This window comes from Tursiops truncatus, chromosome 11, assembly GCF_011762595.2.
Source record: "Tursiops truncatus isolate mTurTru1 chromosome 11, mTurTru1.mat.Y, whole genome shotgun sequence".
NCBI classification, from domain to species: Eukaryota; Metazoa; Chordata; class Mammalia; order Artiodactyla; family Delphinidae; genus Tursiops; species Tursiops truncatus.
The window spans coordinates 24,877,877-24,904,181 of NC_047044.1; the positions used below are offsets into that span (position 1 = coordinate 24,877,877).

Consider the following 26,305-nt stretch of genomic DNA (forward strand, 5'->3'; position numbering starts at 1 on the left):
AAATAGGTACTATTATCATCCCCATTTTGTAGGTGAAGAAACAGAGGCCCAGAGAAGTCAAGTAACTTGCCCAAATGTCACACAGCTGGGAAATGGCAGGACCAGGATCTGATCCCAGGTAGATACTGCAAACACTGCAGTGAGGAAATTAGCCCCTTTGCCTTTTGATGAGGAAACAGAGGCTAATCAATAACTTACTGCTCCAGGCTAATAAGCAGTGGAGCTGGCGTCCAAGCGCGGTGGCTCTCACCAAAATGGTGACCTTTAGTTGTGAAAATGATCTCTGGCCTTGCCCTCTCCCTTTGTGGAGGGACAGCTTCAGAAAACCTTCATAGTGGTAAGGGCGGAGTTGCTCAACACGTATTTGGGAATAAACAAATGCATGAAGATTGCCACACTCCCTGGTGTCACAGTTGGCCAGTGAAGAGCATTTTACGGTTGAGTAATTCCAGATAAAGACAGGAACATGGTGTTTATAAGCTGCCCTTAATGGAGGAGAACGCAGACAGAAACCAGGGGAGGGAGGAATCAGGGCCCCTGCGGAGACAGGGCCAGCAGCAGGGTCGGCAGGCTCTAGGACCCGAGGGCGGGAGAACCCAGGCCTTGCTGGCAGCAGACCTGGAGGGCAGGTGGAAAAGCGGCCTGCATCCCACTCTCCTGCCCCACGCTCAGCTGCAAAAAAATCAAAGGGACACCATGGGGCGCTCAATAAATATTTGTCCGCGTGAATGAGTAAAGGCAAAGGAGGGGGCGTGTTTTGAAAGCCCATCCCACTTCTCCCTATCAACCACACCTCGGTAGTCATTCCCGGATAAAACTCTCCCCTCCCAGTGACTGTCGCCAGCGGACGACCATGCCCAGGTATACGGTGCACGTGCGCGGAGAGTGGCTGGCGGTGCCCTGCCAGGATGCGCAGCTCACGGTGGGCTGGCTGGGCCGGGAGGCCGTGCGGAGGTACATCAAGAACAAGCCAGACAATGGTGGCTTCGCCTCGGTGGACAATGTGAGCTTCCTCGTGCGCCGCTGCAAGGGCCTGGGCCTGCTGGACCACGAGGACCCGCTGGAGGTGGCCCTGGAGGACAACGAGTTCGTGGAAGTGGGTGAGTGGACGGAGGGAAGGGGTGCGAATCACTCGGCCGGGAGGGACGGTCCCTTGTCCTCCCCAATTGTTGGGGGGGCGGGGACGGGGAAGGGATTCTCGCACACCCCTGCGAGGAAGGCAGGAGTCTTATCCACCTTTTACAACGAGGCAGCCGACTCGGAAAGGAGGAGACTTCTTACTAGTAGCAAAGACTAGATTTGAACTCAAGACCGCAGGGCTGAAGCCTTTTGCAGTTACCGAATCATTTTGAAAATCCCTTTGCCCTTCAAAAGAACCTCACCAGACTGGAGACCAGTAGCATAGATTTAAAACAAAATTAAATCTATTTTGTTTAATGAAACTATCAAACAAAAGTTTGATAGCTTCCATGGTGGCGCAGTGGTTGAGAGTCCGCCTGCCGATGCAGGGGACACGGCTTCGTGCCCCTGTCCGGGAGGATCCCACATGCCGCGGAGCGGCTGGGCCCTTGAGCCATGGCTGCTGGGCCTGCGCGTCCGGAGCCTGTGCTCCGCAACGGGAGAGGCCACAACACTGAGAGGCCCGCATACCGCAAAACAAACAAAACCCCATAGATTTAAATATTAAATATATTTTAAATATTAAAACAATAGATTTAAAACAAAATAAAGCCAGTGATGGGGATGGAGGTGGGGCTGGATCTTGAACTTTCATTTAAACCCTTTCATGCATGCCTGGCGCCTACATCTCTGCCTTTTGCTCTCCTCCTTTGTAAATTTTAAAGCATGAGAAGTCGTTTTAAAGCAGCCATTTCTGTAGAATTCCGAAGGCAGTTGAAGAGCCCTTTGCTTGGTTTAGCAGTAACGCCAAAAGTGGCTCTCCACTGTGATCCCTAAGGGGTCTCTCTTGCATTCTTGTTTCAGTTATAGAAGGGGATGCCATGTCTTCCGACTTCATTCCATCGCAACCAGAAGGAGTTTACCTGTATCCTTTCCTGCAGGCTTGTTGGTCTGCTCTGGGGGCTACTGCTACCAATGATGGGGCTGGGGCTTTTCCACACTACCCAGCATTTTCCTTTACCTGGCTACAGATACAGCAAATACCGGGAACCCGAAAAGGTAAGTTTCAAACCACTTCCTTTTTTTTAAGAAAATGAAGTCCCCCCACCCCTCATTTAAGGAGGGGGAGGGCTAGCAAAATTTATGACCAAGCACCATCAGTGAGGACAGGGCTTTATCCAGCTCTGTGTAATAGGGAAAGGCATTACGCTTTTCCACTTCTAATTTTCCCTCCTCAACCTCCTCTTCAGCAAGCTGTCTTTGTAACTAGCACATGAGTGTTTGACAGCAGTGATAAAATCTCTGACGGGTCAGAGCTTAATTCTGCTTCAGGCTTCCCTACTCTTTTGTTTGAGCGACTAAGCTGTTTCCACTCACGGAGATTCCCTTCTTTTGTGCAGTACATTGCCTTAGATGGGGACAGCCTGACCACAGAGGATCTGGTCAACTTGGGCAAGGGACGCTACAAAATCAAGGTATGCTGGAGGGAGGGGAAGGACATCCTCTGACCTTTTCCGCGGCACGTGTAAATCTTTGACATGTTCAGCTCTGACCAATGTTTTCCTAGCTCACCCCCACTGCTGAAAAGAAGGTGCAAAACTCCAGGGAAGTCATAGAAAGCATCGTGAAAGAAAAAACCGGTATCCTTTTCTCTTTGTATTACGCAGTTCTTTTTATAGGCTTAAAAGATGCCGCCTGTGTCTAACTGTATAACGTCTGGTTTTTATTCTAGTTGTTTACGGCATTACTACAGGTTTTGGGAAATTTGCCAGAACTGTAATTCCTGTCAGTAAACTAGAGTAAGTTTGATTCCTCCCCACCAAACACACACACAGTCACATGCCACTTATTCTCATTTTGGAGATTTCTTTCAACAACAGAAATAATTAACATTTGCCCCAATTTACAGATAAGGAGGGTGAGGCTCGGATTAACTCACACATGAGTTGATACAGAAAACACAGACTTGCGGGTTTCTTCCAGTGCCCCATCATGCCTATTCTGTCCCTCCAAAGACTTAACTATGTTCCCAGCTGAGGGAACATTTTCACGGTGAGGTATCTAAGAGGGTTTTTTCTCTTTCTCTTCCAGGGAGCTCCAGGTCAACCTAGTACGTTCACATTCTTCAGGTAACTCACTCCAAACATTCAGTGCCTCCTAGATCTTGTTTGATTTGAATGAAGTGCAGTCGGTCCTCGGTATCTCCAGGTTCTGCATTCCCAGATTCAACCAGCCTGGGATGTTGGCTGAATCCACAGATTAGGAACCCGGAGATCCTGAGGGCCGACTGTACTACATCACTTTACATAAGGGACTTGAACATCCGGGGATTTTGGTATCTGCAGGGGGGTTGGGTTGGGGGCCCTGGAACCAATACCCGGACGACTGCGTAGCGCAGTGCCAGGCATCCTTTAACAGCGTCCAGAAGCTAGCGGATTCCAAGGAGTAGGTGCCAATTCTGCTGCCGGGGTGGGGCAGAGAGAGGGGAAGCAGAAAGCATCACACAAGACCACCTTCCAGCTGAATCTCAGAAAAAGGAATGGGCCAGGTGGAAGGATGGGGTTGGCATGGGAGCGTGGATACCGTCGTGCCAAGAGAGTGATGCAGTCAGGGGACGAAATTAAGGCTGGAACTCAGGGAGGGGTTGTTCGGGACGAGGTGAGACGGGAAAGTCTGTCAAGAATCCCATCAGACTGCAAGACAGCTTGTGCTGAGGAGTCCAGACGCTATTCTAAGGGTATTGAGGAGGGCGGGGCGTTCACTGCCGCTTCCAAGAAGGGCAAGTGAGAAGGCAGAACTGGATTCTCATATCTGTCTGGAAGATGAGACTTGAAGAAGCAAGAGAATCAGGAGAGAAAGTAGTGCAAGTATCTGAGCCAAGACGTGGCGAGAAATCTGAGATGGAGACAGCTGGGAGAAGGAAAAAATTTCGTTTTTCTTGGAGAAAACATCAATTCTGTTTTGTAGGTGTTGGGAAGCCACTAATCCCTGAGAGATGTCGGATGCTCTTGGCTTTAAGGATCAATGTCTTAGCCAAAGGATACAGTGGCATTTCCCTGGAGACTCTCAAACAAGTTATTGAAGTATTTAATGGTAATGCAACAGATACCCAACTGACCCTCTGATGAGGCTGTGTGTGTACCACAGGTAGACTTGATTGATGGGGTGGTGAGAAATTGGTGAGAAAAGAAGACATAAACTAATGCAGATGAGTGGGAAATGAGCTTGGCAAGAAGGAGGTTAGCTAGATGGGGGTGCAAGGTAGGAGTGAGGCAGAGACTCTTTCTCCTGTGGACTTTCACCCATTCTCTATCAGCCTTCACTTAGCATTTGGCATCTTTAAGACTAGAATAAGCCCCTTAAGTCTGGCCTTAAGTTCAGGGCTGGAGGCTCACGGGCCCAGCCGCTCCGCGGCATGTGGGATCTTCCCAGACCGGGGCACGAACCCGTGTCCCCCGCATCAGCAGGCGGACTCTCAACCACTGCGCCACCAGGGAAGCCCTTCAATAGTTTTTAATGGCTACATACACCAATCAGTCCTATGAAAGTCTCTTAATTCCTATTTGGATCATTTTAAACTTTATGTTCTTAGAAAGAAGGCAGCAAAGAATAACAGCTAGCTCCTGATCACATCTTTAAGATACATTGCTAGAATTTCTAGAAATTTCTAGGTCAGATTAGAACATGCACAGTAACAGTAAACAAAGGGACAGAGGACCAAGGAGAAGGAAGAAGTTAAGGGCAGAGGTAGTCATTATGGGGGTTCGGGCTCCAGATCACCTTTCCTCCATGCAGTCTGATCTTAATTCTTTATGTACAGTGTTCTCCCAACCCCTTCACACAGCATATCCAAGCATGTCCTGGCTAAAACCTGTAACGCTTCCCGTTGTCCTTAGGATAAAGTCTAAACTTAAAGTGGCTTCCAGAGAAAGCTTTGCTCCCGGGAGGGTCCTCCTTCCTTCCCTCCTTTCTTTCTCTCTTCCCTGCCTTTCTTTCTCTCTTTCTCCCCCTCTCCTTTTTCTTTCTATAGCAGTTCAGCCAGGTCCCTTAAGCATTAGTTGCGCTTGAGGAATTGTCTTTCCCTAAAGCGAGGATGGCCAGAATGAAGTATTCTTGAAGTAACCGGTGCCTCTTTCTCTCCCAGCCTCCTGCCTGCCCTATGTTCCAGAGAAAGGAACTGTTGGTGCCAGTGGAGACCTGGCCCCACTCTCTCATCTTGCTCTCGGCCTAATTGGGGAAGGGAAGATGTGGTCTCCGAAGAGTGGCTGGGCTGACGCTAAATACGTAAGATTTTAATAACAGCTTCCACCTGCAGTAATTTCCCGAGGCTGGACACCAGGTGTACTTGCATGCTTTCTAGCACTCCATCCTTACAGCAGCCCGACAAGGGAGCCAGCGTTATCCCTATACTATGGCTGTGACAACCGAAGCTTAGATGCGTGGACAGAGCCAGGAGCCCAGCCTTAGCGCAGTACAGATGTCAAACTAGGCAAGGCTCTTAGCTTCCATGTGCAACTGTCAACCTTCTGGACTTGGTGATCACCTTGGTAAAAAGGTACAGCGGCCAGTGTTAATTGCGGGAATTTATTCTGCATCTAAAACATTTCCAGTGCCTGGCCAGGAGGTCACATGTTGTTGCAGGTTTATTTACTTGCTGGTCTAATAGGTACAGAGCTGCGGATCATAGCACTGACTTATAACCTCTGGAAAGGAGGCTCCACTCCCCCCTCCCCGCCCAAGCGCTCATCTGGTGGCCAATCGGAAAGGCTTGTTTTTGATAAAGCTTTAACGTTTTCTTCATTCATCTCCAAATTCATCAGAGCAGCCCAAAGAATTGTTTGAAGCGTCGTCTCTGATCTGTTGCTGGGAGGTCCCCTAACAGTAACTGAAGGGGCAGAGGACCAAGGAGGAAGAAGTTAAGGGAACAGATAGTCCTTCGGGGGTTTGGGTTCTAGATCACCTTCCTTCTATGCAGACTGGTCTTCATTACTTCTCTATGTACAGTGTTCCCACAACCACCTTCACTCAGCAAATCCAAACGTGTCCTGGCCAAAACGTGCAATGCTTCTCACTGCCCTCAGGGTGATGTCTAAAATTAAAGTGGCTTACAAGAGTCTTGCTTGTCATATCCACACGCCCCAGCCAAATCCTTCCCCAGCAACATTGTACATCACAGAAGCGAGAGGTGGCCTGCGGCTGGAGTGCCCTGTGTCCTAGGCAGAGGGACGAGCCATGTCCCTTCGTCTCTTCCTGCTTCTGATAAGTCCTCTGAGAAACTTCCCTCTCTGCTCTTCTGGTTCTTTTCCCTATAGGCCCACCCCGTCAAGTCCCTTTTGCCCCTCCTTTGTGCCCTCCCAGCATCTTATGTGATTATTTTCCACGGAACCCTACCCACTTCCTACCTCCAGTTACACTTAACATACTATGACTGTGTTTGCCCTTGAGCTTGTCTGTCTCCATTTTTCCTACCCTCAGCCCCACTCCTGGGACAGAGTTAATCATGTGTTAGATATTCTAATAAGCTTGTGAAATTGACGGAGTCAGTGGTCCTGCCTCTGTGTCTTCCTTCTCCCCTAGAGGGACCTTAACCTAGTGATTGCTTTCACTTCTTTTATTTCAGGGGAAGATCATTCTGCCCATTTCCCCTCAGGATTCTGTGTCCATCTCTTGGGCCCATAAGTCCCTCTTCACTGGTGCTCACACATTTGCCATACAAGTGAGAAGCCCTGCTCTGAGGCTCTGCTAGTGTTCAGACAAGTAGGACGAGGGTGGAGGACTTTTTAGGTCAAGCTCTGGAGGCCAGGGAACGTGGACAGAGTTTGGAGCTCAGCCTTAGCGCACATGCATCTGGATGTGCATCTGCTCAGGAAGCAGCAGTAAAAAAAAAAAAAAGTGAATCACTAAAGTGGAAACTGAAAGCAAAGGACCTAGAAACCAACATTCAGGGTTGATTTTGTAGACACTAGCCCCTGATGTAGGTACAAAAATTACTCGAAAGCTAAGTCTGCTTGCAGACTAAAGAACGGAACTAGAGGATAGACCAGCGAAGATAAACAGAACCAACTCACGTAGGTCTAATCTTTTATAAGACAGACCTTTGGGCTTAAAAAGCCTTTTATTGGATTCCACATGAAATTAGAAATATGCTGATGTTTCATTTGATACCCATTTTTACCTTTTAAATCATTCTACAGGTCCTGGCAGCTCATGGATTGAAACCAATTGTTTTGAAGCCAAAAGAGGTAAGGAGACTAAGGAAAATTTGTTCGCTTTAACAAATCTTTACTTAATAGCTATCTTCAGTCTTAATATCAGCCTCACTGGTATCTTAAAATAAACATAGCTCCCATGTTTGCTTAAGTTGGGCACTGAGGAAAGGGCTCTGCCGTAAGCACTGAAAAGACTCTTCAGGCCACAGATGCCTGGGGGTTCTTTTACAGAAGAACTTAAACTTCAAATCAGGATCTCTAAGGACCCCTAAGAGATGCTGTAAGCCAGCGTCCCTTGGGATGCTCTAAGCCAAGAGTCTCGGACCAGAAATTGTTCAAGGTGTCTTGTCTATAATGATGAGAAGTTGAAGAAGAAATGCAGCATAATTAAGAGCTAAAGATTTGATATGCCATCTACATTGGAGCACCACTGCTGCCTTAATGACGGGGACACTTAACAGCTATTCCATTTGCTAGATTTACACTAATGATTTCACATATGTTAGCACTTCATCCTTGCATCCTTCAATAAGCATTACTGCCCTGCACTTTAGAAACCATGGATCAACGTCATTCAACTGACAGGCTAACTTTTCTCTTATGAAAGCAAAAGATAGGAAATCAACTTGCACATACACCTGTTACACCAAACAGCGTCTGGACACTTCTCTCCCCTTCTACAAGGGTCTGGCGCTCATCAACGGGACGCAGATGATCACCTCCCTGGGCTGTGAAGCTGTGGAGAGGGCCAGCGCCATTGCTCGGCAGGCTGACATAGTGGCGTCCTTGACCCTCGAGGTGTTGAAGGGCACCACCAAAGCCTTCGATACTGGTCAGCATGGCTCTTCCGTTGGTTTGCTATTCATTCAGGCAGAGCTCGGGTGCAGGGGGGGAGGGGAGGCTGGTCAAGGTGTTCAGACGCGGGAGTGGTGGGGGTAGGTGGTAGGGAAGAAGAAAATCCAAGTGCCTGTGCCTTCGTAGGACTGCTGCAGCTTCATCTAAGTTACGCCACGCTTGACCCTTGAAACGACCGTGTTTCACAGACAAATGCTGACCCAGAGGGTTAAGTGACCTGCCCCAGATCACCAGCTCTGACTCCCATCAAACTACATGTTGTCTTAAGAATCTATGGGCAGGATTTGAGAGCTAGAGTAGGATTAGCACTGATCCCCACTTGAAAATCGGGAGAGAAAAATTGTAGAAGTGGTAGCTTTTCTAGAAAATAATGACTTGGAAAGACTCCCTACTCTTATATGTAGTAGGACCAAAAAAAAACTATCTAAAAATGACTTAGTTAAATTAGGCCACTATTGAGCTCCCTTCCATTATAAGCCTAAGTCTTTTTAGGGTAGGCCCAGTGTCTTGAGTTGAATTCCCAGAGATCTCAACACATAGTTTGCACTCAGATATTTAAAGTAGAAAGAATAAAGTCCATAAGGAAAATCTTGCTTTGGAGTTAAGTTTCTAATCCTGAGTGATGGTTAAGGACCCCTGGACTTTTGAGGGCTGTGTCAGCACAGTGGATGGTTCTGTTCCAGCGATGGTAGTTCATTCAATATAAGAATTGCTCAGACTTTTCCTCTTTCATCAATTCTAGACATTCACGCTGTTCGCCCTCATCGTGGGCAAGTTGAAGTCGCTTTTCGGTTTCGGTCCCTCTTGGACTCAGATCACCACCCATCTGAAATAGCAGGTCTGGGCGTGCCTATGTGAGTGAGCTTATTTGCTTTTGGAAATTATTGGAAAGAACTGCTAACATGCCCCCTGCCATCCCCGTATCTTTTCCACAGAAAGTCACAGGTTCTGTGATCGTGTTCAGGACGCTTACACCTTGCGCTGCTGTCCACAGGTAAACAAAAAAGCTAACAAGTTTCTATTCTTTCCCCCAGTTTGTCGGGGTGGGGAATAGAAAGAGAGGAAGGTGTTAGAAAGTCATGTAATGGTCAATGGTAGTCCAGATTTCATTACTGCCTCTATTAAAAATGATGTCTGTGTAATAATTCGACTTTCCAATTATCGTAAAGTTTCTGTTCTATATGGTAAGCTGCTTGTTTCCCTTTGAATTACTTTGCTCAACCCCCGTGTAGAGAAGTCCGACGGACAGCTTGTTGTTTTGGTTTAGTGCCCTAACTTTAAAAAATTCTTAGTAATAGCATCATCCTAACCAGTTAATGGAGTTTTACTGGCTCTACCTGTTAGACAGAACTAGAACCAGTCTGCCAGGAACGTTCATGGGAAAATCTAACCACAATTCAAGGGCATATCCATGGTTAGATCTTATCTGCATTTAATAGGCAGACATAAACCATTATAAATGAATCTGTGAGTCATAAGTTTAAATATAAAATGCAGATGACCTGGGTTGGCATGAGGCAACCTACACTGCAGATGTTCCAACTCATTTGCAAATGGCAGTTAAGTGACAGACTAACATGCATCTCAAGAGTGAAACAATATTTCAGGTTGTACCAAGTTCCAATCTGTAGGGTACTAAAGAGTCCTCCCTAGCATAAATACCCTCTTTTCCTTGTTCTTAGCAAGTTCTGTTCTAGCTTAGATTTAAAATGTCTATGGGGAAGAATTGCCAAATTAGCTCCACAGTAAGAAGAATTCCCAGTTTAAGTGTTCTTGCTATTCTAATAAGAATATCAGACTATGTGACAGGGACCATTATCAGTGTCTTCCATGTATTAGCTCATTTGATCTTGTCTTCTAGATCCACGGTGTGGTGAACGACACAATAGCATTTGTGAAGAACATCATTACCACGGAAATTAACAGTGCAACAGATAATCCTGTATCTTTTGATGGTTTACTAAGCTGTGATTATAGAATTCCAGCTGGTCAGTTTAAGATCTAAGTGATCGTTTTGTGTAGGCTCTCTGTTGCTCCGTTTCATAGACTACGTACTTGGGCTCCGAGGTTAAATGCCTTGCTCTAGAGCCGAGCTGGTAAGCGTCAGAGGCAGATCTGTGAAGCTAGTCTCAGGTTCGGAGTCTAATGTGCTGTGCTTCCAAAACTGACAGATGAAAGATTAAAGGGGGTATTTCCAACATTGGCTGCAGAGTTTCACGAAGACCTCTGCCCTAAAACCCGCTGCTGAGGTTGTTGGTAGAAGGATGAAGATCTACATCACAAGTGTGATTGTAGAGACCCTGGGTAGGATGGCATTTATGTGAGCCTTCCTAGGGCGAGTGATACCATGGTGCACTAAACAGAGGCAACCTTTTAACACTTACCTAAGTATTGATCAAAGAGTTATGGCTTTCCTCATCCTGAGTTTATTTCTGACATGGAGTTTATTCAAATCAGCGTTGTTCCCATATTTGTACAAAGAAGAGTAACAATGCTTCCGTCTCTCAAGGATGGAGCCCTTCTTTCCCTTCACGGTGTGGGTATCTCAGCGTCATCTTGTTTTTGCTATGGAAGGTCCTGTGATGGCTTAGTTCCCCCAGAAGTCAATGTGGTCGGTCAGGAGGCACACAGGCAAAGTCTTCACAGAGACAATACTTCCTTTGAAGACCATCCAACCCCTTAGGAATCTATTTCTCCTACCCCACATCTGCCTCAGTTCTTAACATTGGAGAAAGTAAGCCCTGAAAGCCTTGCACAGCCCGGGCTGGCAGAGAGCAGCTGTATAAGGTTTCTCACTAGACCTTTTCCATGTGGCTTCTCTGACAAGCTTACTTCAGGAGGTGCGTTTTATGTCCTCTCAGGTTGTTTTACGGTTAAGTCAGACCCAAGCTAAATACCCCTCAACTCACTAACCCTCCTCAACTCCATCCACCCCCAAATGGAGAAGTAGTTTTCATGAACTCCGTGCATTCTTCTCTCATCTCTTATTTCTTGCACTGTAGAGCAGAGGTATCCATTCTACACTTACATAATTTAGACTTGAAAGCGTATCTTACAGAGTAATAAAAAGCAAAACAAATAAACAAAAATACCATTAAATTACTGGCCAAGGGAGGGAGGATCATTCCCTGCTAAATTCTTCCCCCACCACTTGCCTCAGCAGAAATTTCAGCCAAAAGTCCTTTACTTTCTCAGTGAAAGATTCTTAATTGTTGATGAATTTCCAGTTGGCTAATATTTGGGAGTTCTCCAGCAATACTGGTGTTACCCAAAAGAATATCTTTCTCAATCTTCTGTTGCATATGTAGACCATCTATTACATAGTTTATAGGAGTTAACTTCTAATTGCTATAACCTAGTAGCCAACAAACAAATTTGGAACAACTAGAGAACAATAGATGTTGCTTAAGTTGTAAATTGGTGCAGAGATCACTTGCTCTGAGGATTCAGAGAAAACCAAGGCCTGTCGTTGGGGGCGGGTCCATGGAAAAGGGCAGGAGCTAGGTCTAAGAGGCTCACAGTCATATGCACAGAAAAGGGTAATTCCAAACTTGTTAAGTTACACATGCACCTCTACCTCTTTGGAAGTCAGAACCTGTCCTACACAGAGTGAGTTCCTAGTTAGTAGGTTGTGAATAGTCTTTAGTCCAGTAGGTGAAAATTAGCTCTTTGGAAAGTCTTTTGCTGCCTCTGTCAGGTTCCTGTTGACTTAAGTAAAATACACGATGGAGTGGAATGATCCCTGAGAGTCTTAATGTTCGGTGAGTCCAAAGTTGCCACTGACTTCAGTGGGTTTGCAATGACCTCTTGGCCGCCGTTTGCTGTGAACACTGGCACAGGATCAGTGAGTAGAAGGTTTGAAAGTTTTCTCAGAATTGATTGTTCCAACGATTTGGTGGTTGCTCGTCAGCAAAATCTTCCATTCAGCAGGCTCTTCGATGGAGCACAAGCTCGCAGTGCCCATTGAGGAAACAGAATTTGCTTTTAAACTGGGGTCCTGATCTCTGTTCTTAGTTTCAGGTTATAAACTTTTTGAGGGCAAGTACAGACCACCAGATTAGTAATGTTATGGTGTTTGAGGATCTCTCATCCCAAGAGAAAACATCATTTCATGCTTCATGTTTCTTTGACCCCCAGTTGGGTGAACACAATCATCTTTAAGGTTTTTGTTTTGTTCTGTTTACCTTTGTACCCCTTCATGTCAACACCTGCCTGTGGAAAGACTCTCCTCCTTCTCTCCACCCTACCTTTGTACAAGGGCTACCACCTTAATGTTAGAAACGAGCAACTGGGGAAAGAGTTATACTTGAAGTGATCACCAAGTGTTATGTGAAAGCCTTAACCTGTTTTGAAAGATGGTCTTTGCCAGCAGGCGAGAGACTGTTTCTGGAGGAAACTTCCATGGTGAATATCCAGCCAAAGTAAGCTATTTAGAATTGCTCCTGACCCTGAAAGCATATTCTAATACAGGCCGACTGAATCGAGACACTCTTTCAGGCCCTGGACTATTTGGCCATTGGCGTCCATGAACTTGCTGCAATTAGTGAAAGAAGAATTGAAAGGCTCTGCAACCCCTCCCTCAGCGAGCTGCCTGCCTTCCTGGTGGCTGAAGGTGGTCTCAACTCTGGATTCATGATAGCCCACTGCACGGCTGCAGCCCTGGGTAAGGACACTGCACTTTGCCCAGAATGCAAGCCTAGTCACCTAAAGGCCTTTCCATTTTACCTAAAGTGTCACATTTTGTCTTTGAGATCTAACGTTTTCACCACCTTCATCACGTGCATCCTCAATACAAATGCAGCAGGTTTAGAGAAAAAAAATATAAAATAAAACCTAGGCAACATTATACTGAAACATAATAACACACTAATGAGGTTGTAAATAAGGAGGTTTCCACGATTTCTCTGTAGGAAGCAATGTGACTTCACATGTGAACTTCATCTATGTAGTTTTTTCACTAATCTCAATTTGAAGATTATCAGAAGGAAAAAAGCAAAAGATGTTTATAGCTACTGGTGAAACTTGAACTGATCCAAATGATTAAAGTTTGGATACATTCCGTAAGACATACCAACCACTAAAAATGTAAGGATGTGATTACAACATGCAAAAATGCTTATAAGAAGCAAGATGCCCTCTATGAGAATTGAGCTTTAATGTAGCAGATTTCTGACTCGAGACTGTAAGGGACAGAGAAGTAACATCGGAATAGAGACTGGCACAAAGGAAATGCAAAGGGCTTCACTTATATTTACTCAATCGTCAAACAATACCAAGAGGCAGGTACTATGATTTCCTCCACTTCAAAGATGAATACTTGAAGATCCAAGAAGTTAAGTGACCTACTCAATACTGCACAGCTAGTGAGAAGTAAAGCAGAATTCAGACCCAGGCATTTTGGCTTGCAAATCTGTGCTCTCACTTCAATTAATGAGGATTTCTTTTTAATCAATACTTAATCCTAAAATATGGTTGCCAAATTTAACAAATAGAAATGCAGGCTGCCCAGTTGAATTTGAATTATTCAGCATATTATCTGGTACTAAAAAATTATTTGTTTTTTTAATCTGAAATTCGAATTTAACTGGGCATCCGGTATTTTTTCTGGCAAACGTACCCAAGAGGCCGGATAGCATAGTGGCTCATAAGAGCATAGACTCTGGGTCCGAATCCCAGCTCTGCCCATTTACCAGCAGCGTGATATGGAGCAAGTCTTTTAATCCTGTTGACCCTCAGTTTACTCCTGTGTAAAATGGGGGTGATAAGTTTACCCAACGGGGCTGTTTTGAGGATTAAATTAATGAATGTGTGGAATACCTTAGAACTGTGCCTAGAGTGTCATGAGCACTAAATTAATATTAGTTGTTGTTACTATTACTACTCACCCCTTCCTCAGTTAAGTCTCACACTAAGACTCAATGCAGCCAACAAAGAGCCACTGAGTTCATTTTCTGTCCAGTATTTTCTCTTTACTCACTTACCTCCTTACTAAAATATCCCTCTAAGGGGCAGCAACTTCTCACATTAACATGGGGGGTGGTAACTGATTTTCAGAGAAGCGTTATGAATTTGGGAAGCCTCCTTTGGATGTGTTTAGCTGCCCTAGCTGTCATCTGAAGTTGGTCGGCTTGCTTTCATTGTAATAAAACTGGTGGTTTTCTTTTACTGGCCACTTGTAAGTTACGTTTCTGAACAAGCCCCACCAAACCAGGTGATCCACATAGCAGGTTCAGGGGCCCAGGACTTGCAGTGCTGAAACCTGAAAGTTCTGGGCAAACCAGGATGAGTGGATCACCATAGTTTATAGTATATTATCTCAGGATCCCCTATAGCATAGAAAAGAACTGCAGCTTCACTCAGAGCTGCTCTCAAAGTTCAAAAAAGAGGGGAAAAGACTCTTTGCGTTTGACCTTTCCCAGCTTCTGAAGCTGGGGAGAAGGAACTCTGTGATCTAGGTTCTTGCTACTTAAGGTGTGGTCCTCTAGCCCAAAATACAGCCATCACCGGCAATCTGTTAGAACAGCAGACTATCAGCCCCCATCTAAAACTCAACATTTGCACTTTTAACAAGACCCAGTGATTCATTTGCACGATAAAGTTTGAGAGACAGCAACCTAGGCCAACTCTAGACTTCCCCCCACCTCCCCAAGACATCCCCGCAGTCATCAAGCCCTTGCTTAAACCCAGTACATCCACTTATGTCATCATTGAACAGTCTCAACTGTAAATCTTCTCGCTCAAGATCTGTGGGTCCAGCCTCAATCCCCAAACGCCACACCTGAATTCTGATCCCACCTCCTCTGGTAACATAATCAGATTGTCCTCCAATACCTGGAAATGACCATCACCTTTTTTATCCCGAGTCTCCCTGTCATGCTAAATGCTTCTAGTGTTTTCAACTTGGCTTTGTAATATGAGGGTTCCCATCCCGGTCTTATCTCAGAACTCACTAGAGTTTTAGAGTCCTTCTCACTTTGGGGGAAAAAAAAAAAAAAAACCCAACCTTCTTCCTTTTCCCAAAGTAACTTTGGACCATCTGGTGCTTTGCTAACGACCAAGAGCTCCTGGAGAGGGTATCCCACGCAGAGGAGCACTTTGGGAAGCCATGTGTCATTTTGGCAATTTTTCTATTAGGAACATACGTAAGTATGTCCCTAACTTAACTTCTCTGGCCTCTTGCAGTTTCTGAGAACAAGGCCCTATGCCACCCCTCGTCCGTGGACTCTCTCTCCACCAGTGCCGCCACGGAGGACCATGTCTCCATGGGAGGATGGGCAGCAAGGAAAGCCCTCAGGGTCATTGAGCACGTGGAGCAAGGTAACCCCAGCCAGGCCGGGACGCAGGCCTCCCTCATAAACTATACGCCAGTGGTCCTCAGAGTGGGATCCCCACCGGCAGGATCAGCATCACCTGGGAACTCAGGGCCTGTCCCAGACCTGCTGAATCAGAGACCCTAGGAAAGACAGCAGAACAAGCTGGGTTTAGCAAGCCCTCCAGGTGGTTCTAATGCTCGGTGAAGATTAAGAACCACACCTGCTGGTGAAGCCAGTTCATCAGCTGGCTTCTTTTTTTAATATGAAAATTTTAAAACGTATTCAGAAGTGGAGAGATTAGTACCAGGAACCTTCATATGCCTCACTCTAATTCAACAGTTAACACATTTGCTTCATTTTTTTTTCTTTTTTTTACTTTTCCCAAATTATTTTCAAGCAAATCCGTGTTGTCATGTTTTCTTCCTGCATACTTTCTCTCTCAAATACAAACCTCCTTATCCACCATGATGCCATTATCACATCCGATAAAAATCAACAATAAGTCTTGGTATCAAATTTTCCCAAATTACCTCAACGTCTTTACAGTTTGTTCAAATCAGGATTCAAGACCCACCTTTCAAATTTGGTGGCCAAGGTTTTAAGCTTCTGTTCATTTACAACAGTCCCCTCTCCCTTTTTTTAAATTCATGCCATTGAGTAGTTAAAAAACCACGTCAGTTTTCTGACAGAGACTGACATTCTGGATTTACCTGTGAGCTTCCTCGTGGTGGTACTTTTGTTCTCTGTCCCATCATTTCTTGTGTGTTGCAGTTGGTCCTAAAGACTTGACGAGGGCTTCCCTGGTGGCGCAGTGGCTGAGAGTCCGCCTGCCGATACAGGGGACACGGATTTGTGCCCCAGTCCGGGAAGATCCCACATGCCGCGGAGCGGCTGGGCCCCTGAGCCATGGACGCTGAGCCTTCTCAGCAAAGAGAGTTCACAGGTGGAGCCCTGTTAAGTCAACCCCTTCCAGACTTCCTAATCGCTGCTTGTTTGGTTTCTTAAAGGGAAACTGCCTTCCTTTAGGCATTGTTCTCTAAATTCCTAAATTTTTGCAACTGTATTGGAAGCAATTGGCTGACAAAAGAATACCACTATTTTAAGATAAGTGTGAAAGAGTTGAGTATTCTTTTTTTGGTAACAGCTCTGTTGACATAATAATTCATATACCATACAATTCACCCATCTAAATTGTACAATTCAGTGGGTTTTAGTAGCGTTGTGAATATATCAGAGTTGTGAGTCAACACCACAATCAACTCTAGAACATGTTCATCAACCCAGAAAGAAACCTTGTACCCTTTACTATCACTCCCTTCTCCTCCCTGTCTGGCCTGGTTCGGGTGGAAAGGCATGCATCACTGAGCACAGTGGATTAAGTGGTGAATGAGGTATTCTCTGCCCTCTTGGGAATTAGAGTCTACCTAAAGAGGAAGACATTGAACAACAACTTGGCAACTCTTTGTAGCACTTAACAAAATCCTGACTAAAGAATTGAGTTATAGGAGGCTGTAACTGAACCTGACCTAGTTTGAAGGGATGAGAAAAGGCATTTCCAAAGGAGTATTTAAGATGAAGACCTGAAACGAATAGGGCCAGCAAACTGGGAAGAGGGGAGCAGTATTTAATAAGGAAAGGGGATGTGTGTGCACAAAATAAATTGTTCTGGGATGCGTCACAATGATGTACAGATGCCCACACTCAGGAAAGAACTGGGATGGATGATGAAGGGCAGTTCTCTACGTGGAGGCAGCTGACGGCTGCAGGAGGTCAGGTGAGAAGAATACCAGGAACAGAGAGGCGGTTGCACTCAGGGGAAAAGAAGACCTGAAATGTTACCAGCCCACTGGAGGAAGGAGGGAAAACTTTTCAAAGGGAGGAGCTTAAAAGACCCAGTGTGGGGACTTCCCTGGCGGTCCAGGGGTTAAGACTGGGCGCTTCCACTGCAGGGCGCATGGGCTCATCCCCCTGGCTGGGGAGCTAAGATCCACATGCCCTGCGGCGGTCCAAAAAAGATCAGGAGTGAGAGAGAGTCTGAAGCCCAAGCACGGACATCAGTCAAGGCCAGGGGATGGTGGGGAGGTGGGAAGGAAGGGGATGTAAGGTCAGGAGAAGCAGTGCTTTCTTAGTGAAAGGGACACAGGTATAGATTAGCCTCAGATGTCGATAAAATGAATAGCGTCAGTTTTGAAAACTTTAAGAAAGTCCTTGCAATATATCTAAGTAGAACTACTACTTATTTGCTCAGGATGGTTTTAGTTCATGTGACTCATACTCTGTTAAGGTGAAGAAAATATTCATGGGAAACTAGAAGGTATCTCCAGGATTCTTAGGATATATTAAGTGTATTTAAATTTTTGGAAGGGAAGGGCGAAGGTGGTTATTAGGCCACTGAATATCAGCTTCTTTCAAAATAAACGAGAATCGTATTTTTAAAAATCCAGGTAAATCAAGATACACTGAACCCTTTGCATCTGTATCAATGAAGTGTGTGGTTTTTAAATCCCATCTGATGGCATCAGGGAGAACTTATGGTTGTGAATAGCAACGAAGAGCAGTTCACAGAATGCTGAGAGATGGTTACTCAAGGTTTTCCTGACATGTATCACGTTTATCTTGCAAACCCATCTAAGAAGCTGTCTGTTATATGCACTAGCAAAATCTGCCATTTTCCTACTCACATGTCTCCAACCAAGAGGCCAGGTTTGTGTCAAGTGGGTGAGGGCGAATCAGGAAGGTTAGCCAGTTCTGATCTTGAGCTCCAGCTCCATGAAATAAGCATAAGCACTTATTTAATAAGATGCTTTACTTCGCAAAGTTTCCAGTTCCTTACGTGTAAAGTGAGGGGGCTGGACTAGAAGATATGAAGTTTCTTCCAGGTCCTAATAGATTCTGTAACTTCATCCTCTCCCATCGTGACCTGTCTGTACTCACCAGAGTTTGGAATGTGCTTTATAAATTTTAAGACAAGAAGTCAAATGTTTTTAATACTCCATTTTGGTTAACCACTTAAGTGGCCTGATCAAGAGACCACTTAAGTGGCCTCTAAGCTTCTAAATTAACTTCTTGGCAAATAACAGAACCCAAAGTGGTTTAATTTTGAATTATATTTCTATAAAAAATTCTTCATTAGACTATATCAAATGTAGAGAGATTTAGATTTCAATATTCAGAGTGGATCTCAAGGTATGGTACATCCCACAAGCGTTCATAGCTAGGAAAAGACAGTGTAGAGACTGTTTTATCAAGAAACTTAAAGTTGGCAAGATGCCAATGGCTAGAATTTCAGTTTTAGTGGATTTGGGAGCCTTTAAGTTTGAAGGTTTGAAACAGACACTGGAGAATTAGTTCCAGGGCAACCAAAGACTCATCTGCTCATTCACTGGCTCCTTCAATCCTTTGATGAAAGTCTATCTGCCAGGTATTTCAGGCCGTAGGGAACAGTAAGACTGAAAACAAATGAAAATTTACACAAAGGTGGAAATAGGAAACAGGCCATCCATCTTGATCAGCTGAGGGGAGAAGGGGAAAGCTGATGTACCTGGATGGTCCTACCTTTCTCACCATTAAAGGTGCAGCCAGGGGGTTAGAAAAGCACATTTAAGATGGTAACCAAATACCAAGGGATCTTCATTCTACCCATAGACTGGGAGAGCCAACCATCTGTTAGCTGGCTGGCGATGGCCGTCAGCTTGCATGGGATTTGTATCCCTCAAGCATGAAGTCAGACTCTAATCAGCCGTCCCCTCGTCCTTCCTTGTTTCAGTGCTGGCCATCGAGCTTCTTGCAGCCTGCCAAGGGATAGAGTTTCTACGTCCTTTGAAAACTACCACTCCACTGGAGAAGGTCTATGACCTGGTGCGCTCAGTTGTAAGGTAAAATCAGAACAGATTCCTGGAAAGTGACACTGTTTTAGAACTTTGAACCCTGGCAGCAGTTAACGTTGGCTCACGGTTTGATGTGCTGTCTCTGCAGGCCCTGGATAAAAGATCGCTTCATGGCCCCAGACATTGAGGCAGCGCACAGACTGCTCGTAGAGCAGAAGGTAAATTGGCTACTTGGCTTAGTTCTTAGTTTGGGGTCGTTATGGGAAAGCAAAGTGGGAGTGGAGAGTGGAAAAACATTCATATTCTTTTGCTTCCTGGCTGTTCCTTGGAAGTGAACCAAAAGTACTCATGCAACTTTCAAGGTCACTAAGAAACTATTCGATACACTCTTAAGTGTCCCATGTTGCACCCAAACATGGACTATCTAAGGATTAGAAGCTGGAATTAATTTTAAATGGAATTTGGGGACAAGTATTTGTGGGGAGAAAATGAGATGAAAGGTTCATGGATTCCTCCCCATCAAGAAGGTTCTCTCTTATTAAAAATACATTCTCTTTCTGTAATGCTATCGCCACCACCACCACCTGGTTCAGTGACTGCATAGACCTGAAGAGAAAACAAATTTCCCGAGTTTTTATTCAAAGGGATCTGGATGTGTCTAGTGCACTGGTGTGTCCTGCCCCATCACACTGGGTGAGATACAGGGTCTCTTTATTGCTTCTTCCCTCTGGCTACATTGACTGCAGACGCATCTGATAGGGACAGATGCATAGAATGCAGACTTATTTTTAAAATGTAGTTTTAAAGTTCTTTAGGCCTTTCATTTGTAGGTATCATGTTCCCTAGAATGGCTTGATTTTCCCCTGGAACCATTGCACTGCTCTTGGGGAACAATTGTTTTCCTTTGACCTTCACCCCTGTCATTTCAAAGTGTTCCCTGTACCCTTTGAGGGGAATTCCCTTGCTTGCTGCCAACTTTGGTGCTAGAAGAGAGGTGTGTGAGAGCTCAGCCTTTTTTTTAATTGAAATATGATTGACATATATCATTATATTAGTTTGCAATATAATGATTTGACATTTGCATATATTGCAAAATGGTCACCACAGTACGTCTAGTTACCACACACTACCACACATAGTTACCATTTTCTTCTCATGGTAAGAACTTTTAAGATCTATTCTCTTAGCAACTTTCAAATATACAGTGCAGTATTATTAACTATAGTCACCAAGCTGTACATGACATCTCCAGTATTTGTTTACTTTATAAGTGGAATTTTGTACCTTTTGACCCCTCCACCCACTCCCCCAATCCCCCGCCTCTGGCAACCACCGATCTGTTCTCTGCATCTATGAGCTCTTTTTTTTTTTTTTTTTTAGATTCCACATATAAGTGAGATCGTACGATATTTGTCTTTCTCTGTCTGACTTATTTCACCTAACATGATGCCCTCAAGATCCATCCATGTTGTTGCAAATGGCAAGAGTTCCTTCTTTTTTTAGGGCTGAATAAAATTCCAGTGTGTGTGTGTGTGTGTGTGTGTGTGTGTGTGTGTCTCACAATTTCTGTATCATTCATCCATTGATGGACACTTAGGTTTCTTCCGTGCCTTGGCTATTGTAAATAGTGCAGTGAACCTGGGGGTGCAGATATCTTTTCAAGGAGGCTAGCTTTTGAAAGAATACATTTTCTAAGGTAATACAAAAGAATAGGAAATGCTCCTTCCCTGTCAGCGGCCAACCAGATAAAAAGCAGCTATAATATAAACGAAAAGCCGGACTTTAGTTTGAGAAGATGTTATGCTTGAAAGGAAATAGGTTCGTGGGTGGAGGTAAACACTAAACAAGGCTGTGAAACTGTGCTTTTCAAACTGTAAAGTGCATGTGAATTTCTAGGGGATTTTGTTAAAGTGCAGGCTCGGACTCAGTAGGTCTGCAGTGGGGCTGACATTCTGACTTGTCCCAAGCGATGCTGACGCTGCTGGTCCAGGGCCCACGTTCTGAGTAGCAAGGGTCCAAAGAACAGAGGGCGTGTGGCATGGAAAGAGAGCAAAGAGAAAATCCACTGCCTCGTATCATTTAAGGCTTGCCTTAGAAAACACACAGTCCCATCCTTGAGCGACTTTCCTTAATTCCATCCACACTGAATTCTCTAGGCTTCGTTTGTTTCCTGGCTTGTTTTGCTTTAGAAGAGTAAAGCAGCTGAAAACCTTCACGGTAACTTTAGAAACATTTTGGACTTTGTATTTTTAAAGCTGTTAAAGCAACCAAAGGCTCATTGACAGATCATGTGTCAAATGGCTTATAATAAAAGCAAGCAAACAGCTGCTGTGTTATCTAGTCAGAGATAATGTTTTGACTTCACATGAAGCTGATGTTTAATGGCATGTGAAAACAATGTTGTCAACACTTTGACTTTGTTTTGTCCTTGCATTTCAGGTTTGGGAAGTAGCTGCACCGTACATCGAAAAATACAGAATGGAGCATATTCCGGAATCAAGACCTGTTTCTCCAACAGCATTTTCATTGGAATTTCTGCACAGGAAATTGACCAAAATCCCAGAGTCTGAGGATGTTTAATGCTTTTTGTCACGAATTAGCAGATCAGATGCTAGTTTAACAGCAAACAGTATTATGCTGAAGGAGAGACCTGAGAACTTTCTCAGGTGGATCAATCAATTATCTAGTTCGGTTCTAATACCTGCTCTGGTTAGGCTGGTGACAGTATTGCATTTACTAAATCTAGCACTGGTTACAGATGCAGCTGGTGTTTCCAGATTACAGGAGTTTTCTTGTTTCTTAATGAAATCTACAGGCCGCTCACTCTAAGGGTGAGAAGGCTAACCACAACTGCATGGACCTTTGACTCAATATTAGATGAACTCAAATCTTGAGACAGATTGATGGCATTGTTTTCCAAAAACGTTAGACTTTTGTGAATCTTTTTTTTGTTGTTTTGGGTTTGTTTGGTTTTTTTTTTTGTGCTTTGTCAAACTCTCCACTAGTTAACTTTGGCTGATGGTACTGTGCCATGCTATGATGAATGTTCCCTAATATGTCTTTGTAAACAACACTTTTTAAGTCATAATTAGTTCTTAAGCTGCTTTTTCTTTCATTCATGGAATCATACTGAAGAATAGTCAATAGGTCAACAAGAGATTCTGTGTAAAGGAGTTAAGGAATGAATATAAAGATTGCTGTGGGAGTGGTTCTCAATGAATCGTGCATTTCATATTTATCAGATGTCACCGCACATATCAGAAAAAGGATTCAGATGCTTAAACTGGAGTAGGAGGTTAGTGTTATTGCTACTAAATTTACCACGTGTTAGTACTCTATTCACATTCTTGTAATAACCCAGCTTAAGACGCCTCCTCATTTCACAGCTAAGGAATCTGATGTTCAGAAGTTAACCAACCCCCTCTCTATAAGAGTAATCATTAAAACAAGGCCCCGTTGACAAAGGTCAGATGCGCCCTAGGATGTTACCCAATCTGTTCCCTCCCCTCCCCGCAAAGAAGATAAAGAACCTGCTGGAAAGGCTTAAGTGTGATTGTCCCGATGAAGGATGGGTCACATGACTTCTTGGCTTCCCGAAGCTGTGACTTTGCACCCTTCTGTGCAAACATAAGCAAGGCGTTTCCAAGTGCAAGAATGTGACCCCACGGCTCTAACAACGGCAGCTGGTCAAGGAAAGGACAGGCACACCTGCCAGCTTGCCTACCCGATTACAGCCTTTTCACGGTAGAGTCTTCTCTTAGGTTGCAGCCTGTCCACAGGAAAGGTAGAGACAGGAGTGCAAACCAAAATTCAGTGAAGCAAAATGTGCTGAGGAACCTGTTCGCCGAAAGGTGGTTCTTCATGCTGTTCTTTGCTGAAATGTAAACACACAAATGAAGTTTATTCATTCTTATCCACGAGCTGCAGTGGAGCCAGTAAACCCAGCGGTTTGATGGCTGTTCGTCACTGGTACGGGGCGGGTTGGTTTCCCACAGGCCCGCGCGGTCCTCCGGGGCCCTCTGTCATTGAGTTTTCTACACAGCTCTGTACTATGCCATCAAGGGAGTTTCCAGGTAAATGTGGAATAAACTAAGTCTCAACTGTCTTATGTCATTGCTGTATTCTTAGATTTTTTTATAACAAAGTGTAACACCTTGTCAGGGAAAGGTTATTCTAACTGCAGTTAATTACATTTCTGAAAGATTTCGTCAGTGAATGTTCACACGGTACAAAGTGTCTTTATAAAATGTGATTGCTTTGGTATACATTCTCTCTCTTCCCCACTGAGCAGCCCAGAAGAGCTGGAGGCATCACGATTTCTGCCCCCGTGAGCTCACCTGGGCTTCTTCACCTGTTCTCTCGGGGCAGCCACAGAGCAAACCCCAAAGCGCAAGGGATTTTCAAGCTTCTTTTGTGCCACATTTGCTAATGTCCTGTTGCCCAAAGCAAGTCACGCATCAAGCCCAAGTGAGTTTGGGAGAGTAACACACAAGGGCGTGGGCGTGTGGTTTGGGGGCTGTAGCTGTCACAGTCTGCCGCATACATGAAATTCCACACATAACCTGAAAACTTCCCGGGAAGCTACTTCTCATTACTACTTTAAACTTGTGTCTCCTTTCTGAATCTGGTCCCTGGATGATTAGCTTTTTTATTAAACCTTCTAATTATCTCATGAATAGCATGATCATTTTGCATTTGGGGGTTTACTTTGGTTGAAGGTATTAACTTATTAAATGGAAACACTGAAATTATACCAAAAAACAAAACCACAAAAAGAGTTGGAGGAAATTCATTTCAGCTCAGGGCACAGGCCTGGTTTGTCTCAAGGGGGTCCCATTCCCTTTACTGGGTGATTAGTTCAAGAGACAGCAGAGGTTGCAATTTGGGCCAATGAGACAGAAGAATTTTACTGCAGGCTTGAGAAAACGCTTTCTCTCCTGAGAGCCGTGACAGCCAGGCTTTCTCCCTCTTCTGCTTGACCCCAGTGAGAAAGCACAAAGCCCCTCTGGCTGCTGCGAGTCAGCCACACCTGGGGGAACCTGGCCTTGGGGACGCTGCCAACACTGGAGGACAGAACAGAGGGAGGGAAGGGATCTGGGTCTTCAGGGTTACTGAGCGGCTGGGTAAACCACTCCTGAAGCCTGTCCTTCCTGTGAAATTCCGAGGGGGAGCTAATGAGCTTCCTTATTTTTTTTTTTAACATCTTTATTGGAGTATAATTGCTTTACAATGGTGTGTTAGTTTCTGCTGTATAACAAAGTGAATCAGCTATACATATACATATATCCTCATATCCCCTCCCTCTTGCATCTCCCTCTCACCCTCCCTATCCCACCCCTCTAGGTGGTCACAAAGCACCAGAGCACCGAGCTGATCTCCCTGTGCTATGCGGCTGCTTCCCACTAGCCATCTAGTTTACATTTGGTAGTGTATATATGTCCATGCCTCTCTCTCACTTCGTCCCATCTTACCTTTCCCCCTCCCCATGTCCTCAAGTCCATTCTCTATGTCTGCATCTTTATTCCTGTCCTGCCCCTAGGTTCTTCAGAACCATCTTCTTTTTTTAGATTCCATATATACGCGTTAGCATACGGTATTTGTTCTTCTCTTTCTGAGAATATTTACTTCACTCTGTATGACAGACTCTAGGTCCATCCACCTCACTACAAATAATTCAGTTTCGTTCCGTTTTATGGCTGAGGAATATTCCATTGTATATATGTGCCACATCTTCTTTATCCATTCATCTGTCAATGGACACTTAGGTTGCTTCCATGTCCTGGCTATTGTAAATAGAGCTGCAATGAACATTGTGGTACATGACTCTTTTTGAATGATGATTTTCTCAGGGTGTAAGCCCAGTAGTGGGATTGCTGGGTCATATGGTAGTTTTATGTTTAGTTTCTTAAGGAACCTCCATACTGTTCTCCATAGTGGCTGTATCAATTTACATTGCCACCAACAGTGCAAGAGGGTTCCCTTTTCTCCACACCCTCTCCAGCGTTTATTGTTTGTAGAATTTTTGATGATGGCCATTCTGACCGCTGTGAGGTGATACCTCATTGTAGTTTTGATTTGCATTTCTCTCATGATTAGTGATGTTGAGCATCCTTTCATGTGTTTGTTGGCAATCTGTATATCTTCTTTGGAGAAATGTCTATTTAGGTCTTCTGCCCATTTTTGGATTGGGTTGTTTGTTTTTTTGATATTGAGCTGCATGAGCTGCTTGTAAATTCTGGAGACTAATCCTTTGTCACTTGCTTCGTTTGCAAATATTTTCTCGGATTTTGAGGGCTGTCTTTTCATCTTGTTTATGTTTTCCTTTGCTGTGCAAAAGCTTTTACGTTTCATTAGGTCCCATTTGTTTGTCTTTGTTTTTGTTTCCATTTCTCTAGGAGGCTGGTCAAAAAGGGTCTTGCTGTGATGTATGTCATAGAGGAACTTCCTTATTTTTCAAACCAATTTTAGTCAGTGCATTCACATCTCACGGTGCCATTTCCAGAGCTTTCCACCCAGATTTCTAGCACCTGATACCTCCTACTGTCTCCACCAAAGGACTTGGTTAAGGTGTCTTGCCAGAGTCCACTCACACAGCACATACCTGAGTGCGTACTCTGTTCACTAAAACCAGATTAATCTTTCTGCCACAACACTCTTGTACTGGGCCTAACCTGTTCAGAAACTTGCAGTGGCTTCCCCTGACTTTAAGAATGAAGTTCCAGGACTTCCCTGGTGGCACAGTGGTTAAGAATTCACCTGCCAGCGCGGGGGACACGGGTTCGAGCCCTGGTCTGGGAAGATCCCACATGCCGCAGAGCAACTAAGGCCATGCGCCACAACTACTGAGCCTGTGCTCTGGAGCCCACGAGCCACAACTACTGAAGCCCGCGTGCCTACAGCCCGTGCTCTGAAACAAAAGAAGCCACCGCAATGAGAAGCCCGTGCACCACAACAAAGAGTAGTCCCCGCTCGCCGCAACTAG

General features: G+C 44.7%; 1 protein-coding gene across 1 annotated transcript; it reads left to right on the plus strand.

Moving 5' to 3' along the window:
- Positions 1–468: 468 nt before the first annotated feature.
- HAL (histidine ammonia-lyase) lies at positions 469–23,452 on the plus strand. Its single transcript, XM_019918753.2, has 20 exons — positions 469–1,100; positions 1,984–2,044; positions 2,151–2,178; positions 2,520–2,594; positions 2,687–2,759; positions 2,852–2,918; positions 3,211–3,248; positions 4,087–4,212; positions 5,264–5,403; positions 7,314–7,361; positions 8,013–8,160; positions 8,926–9,021; positions 9,119–9,177; positions 10,045–10,125; positions 12,539–12,604; positions 12,681–12,846; positions 15,366–15,500; positions 19,263–19,371; positions 19,472–19,541; positions 21,763–23,452. The coding sequence occupies exons 1-20, from the start codon at positions 854–856 to the stop codon at positions 21,901–21,903; spliced, it is 1,974 nt and encodes a 657-aa protein (XP_019774312.1). The 5' UTR covers positions 469–853; the 3' UTR covers positions 21,904–23,452.
- Positions 23,453–26,305: the final 2,853 nt, after the last annotated feature.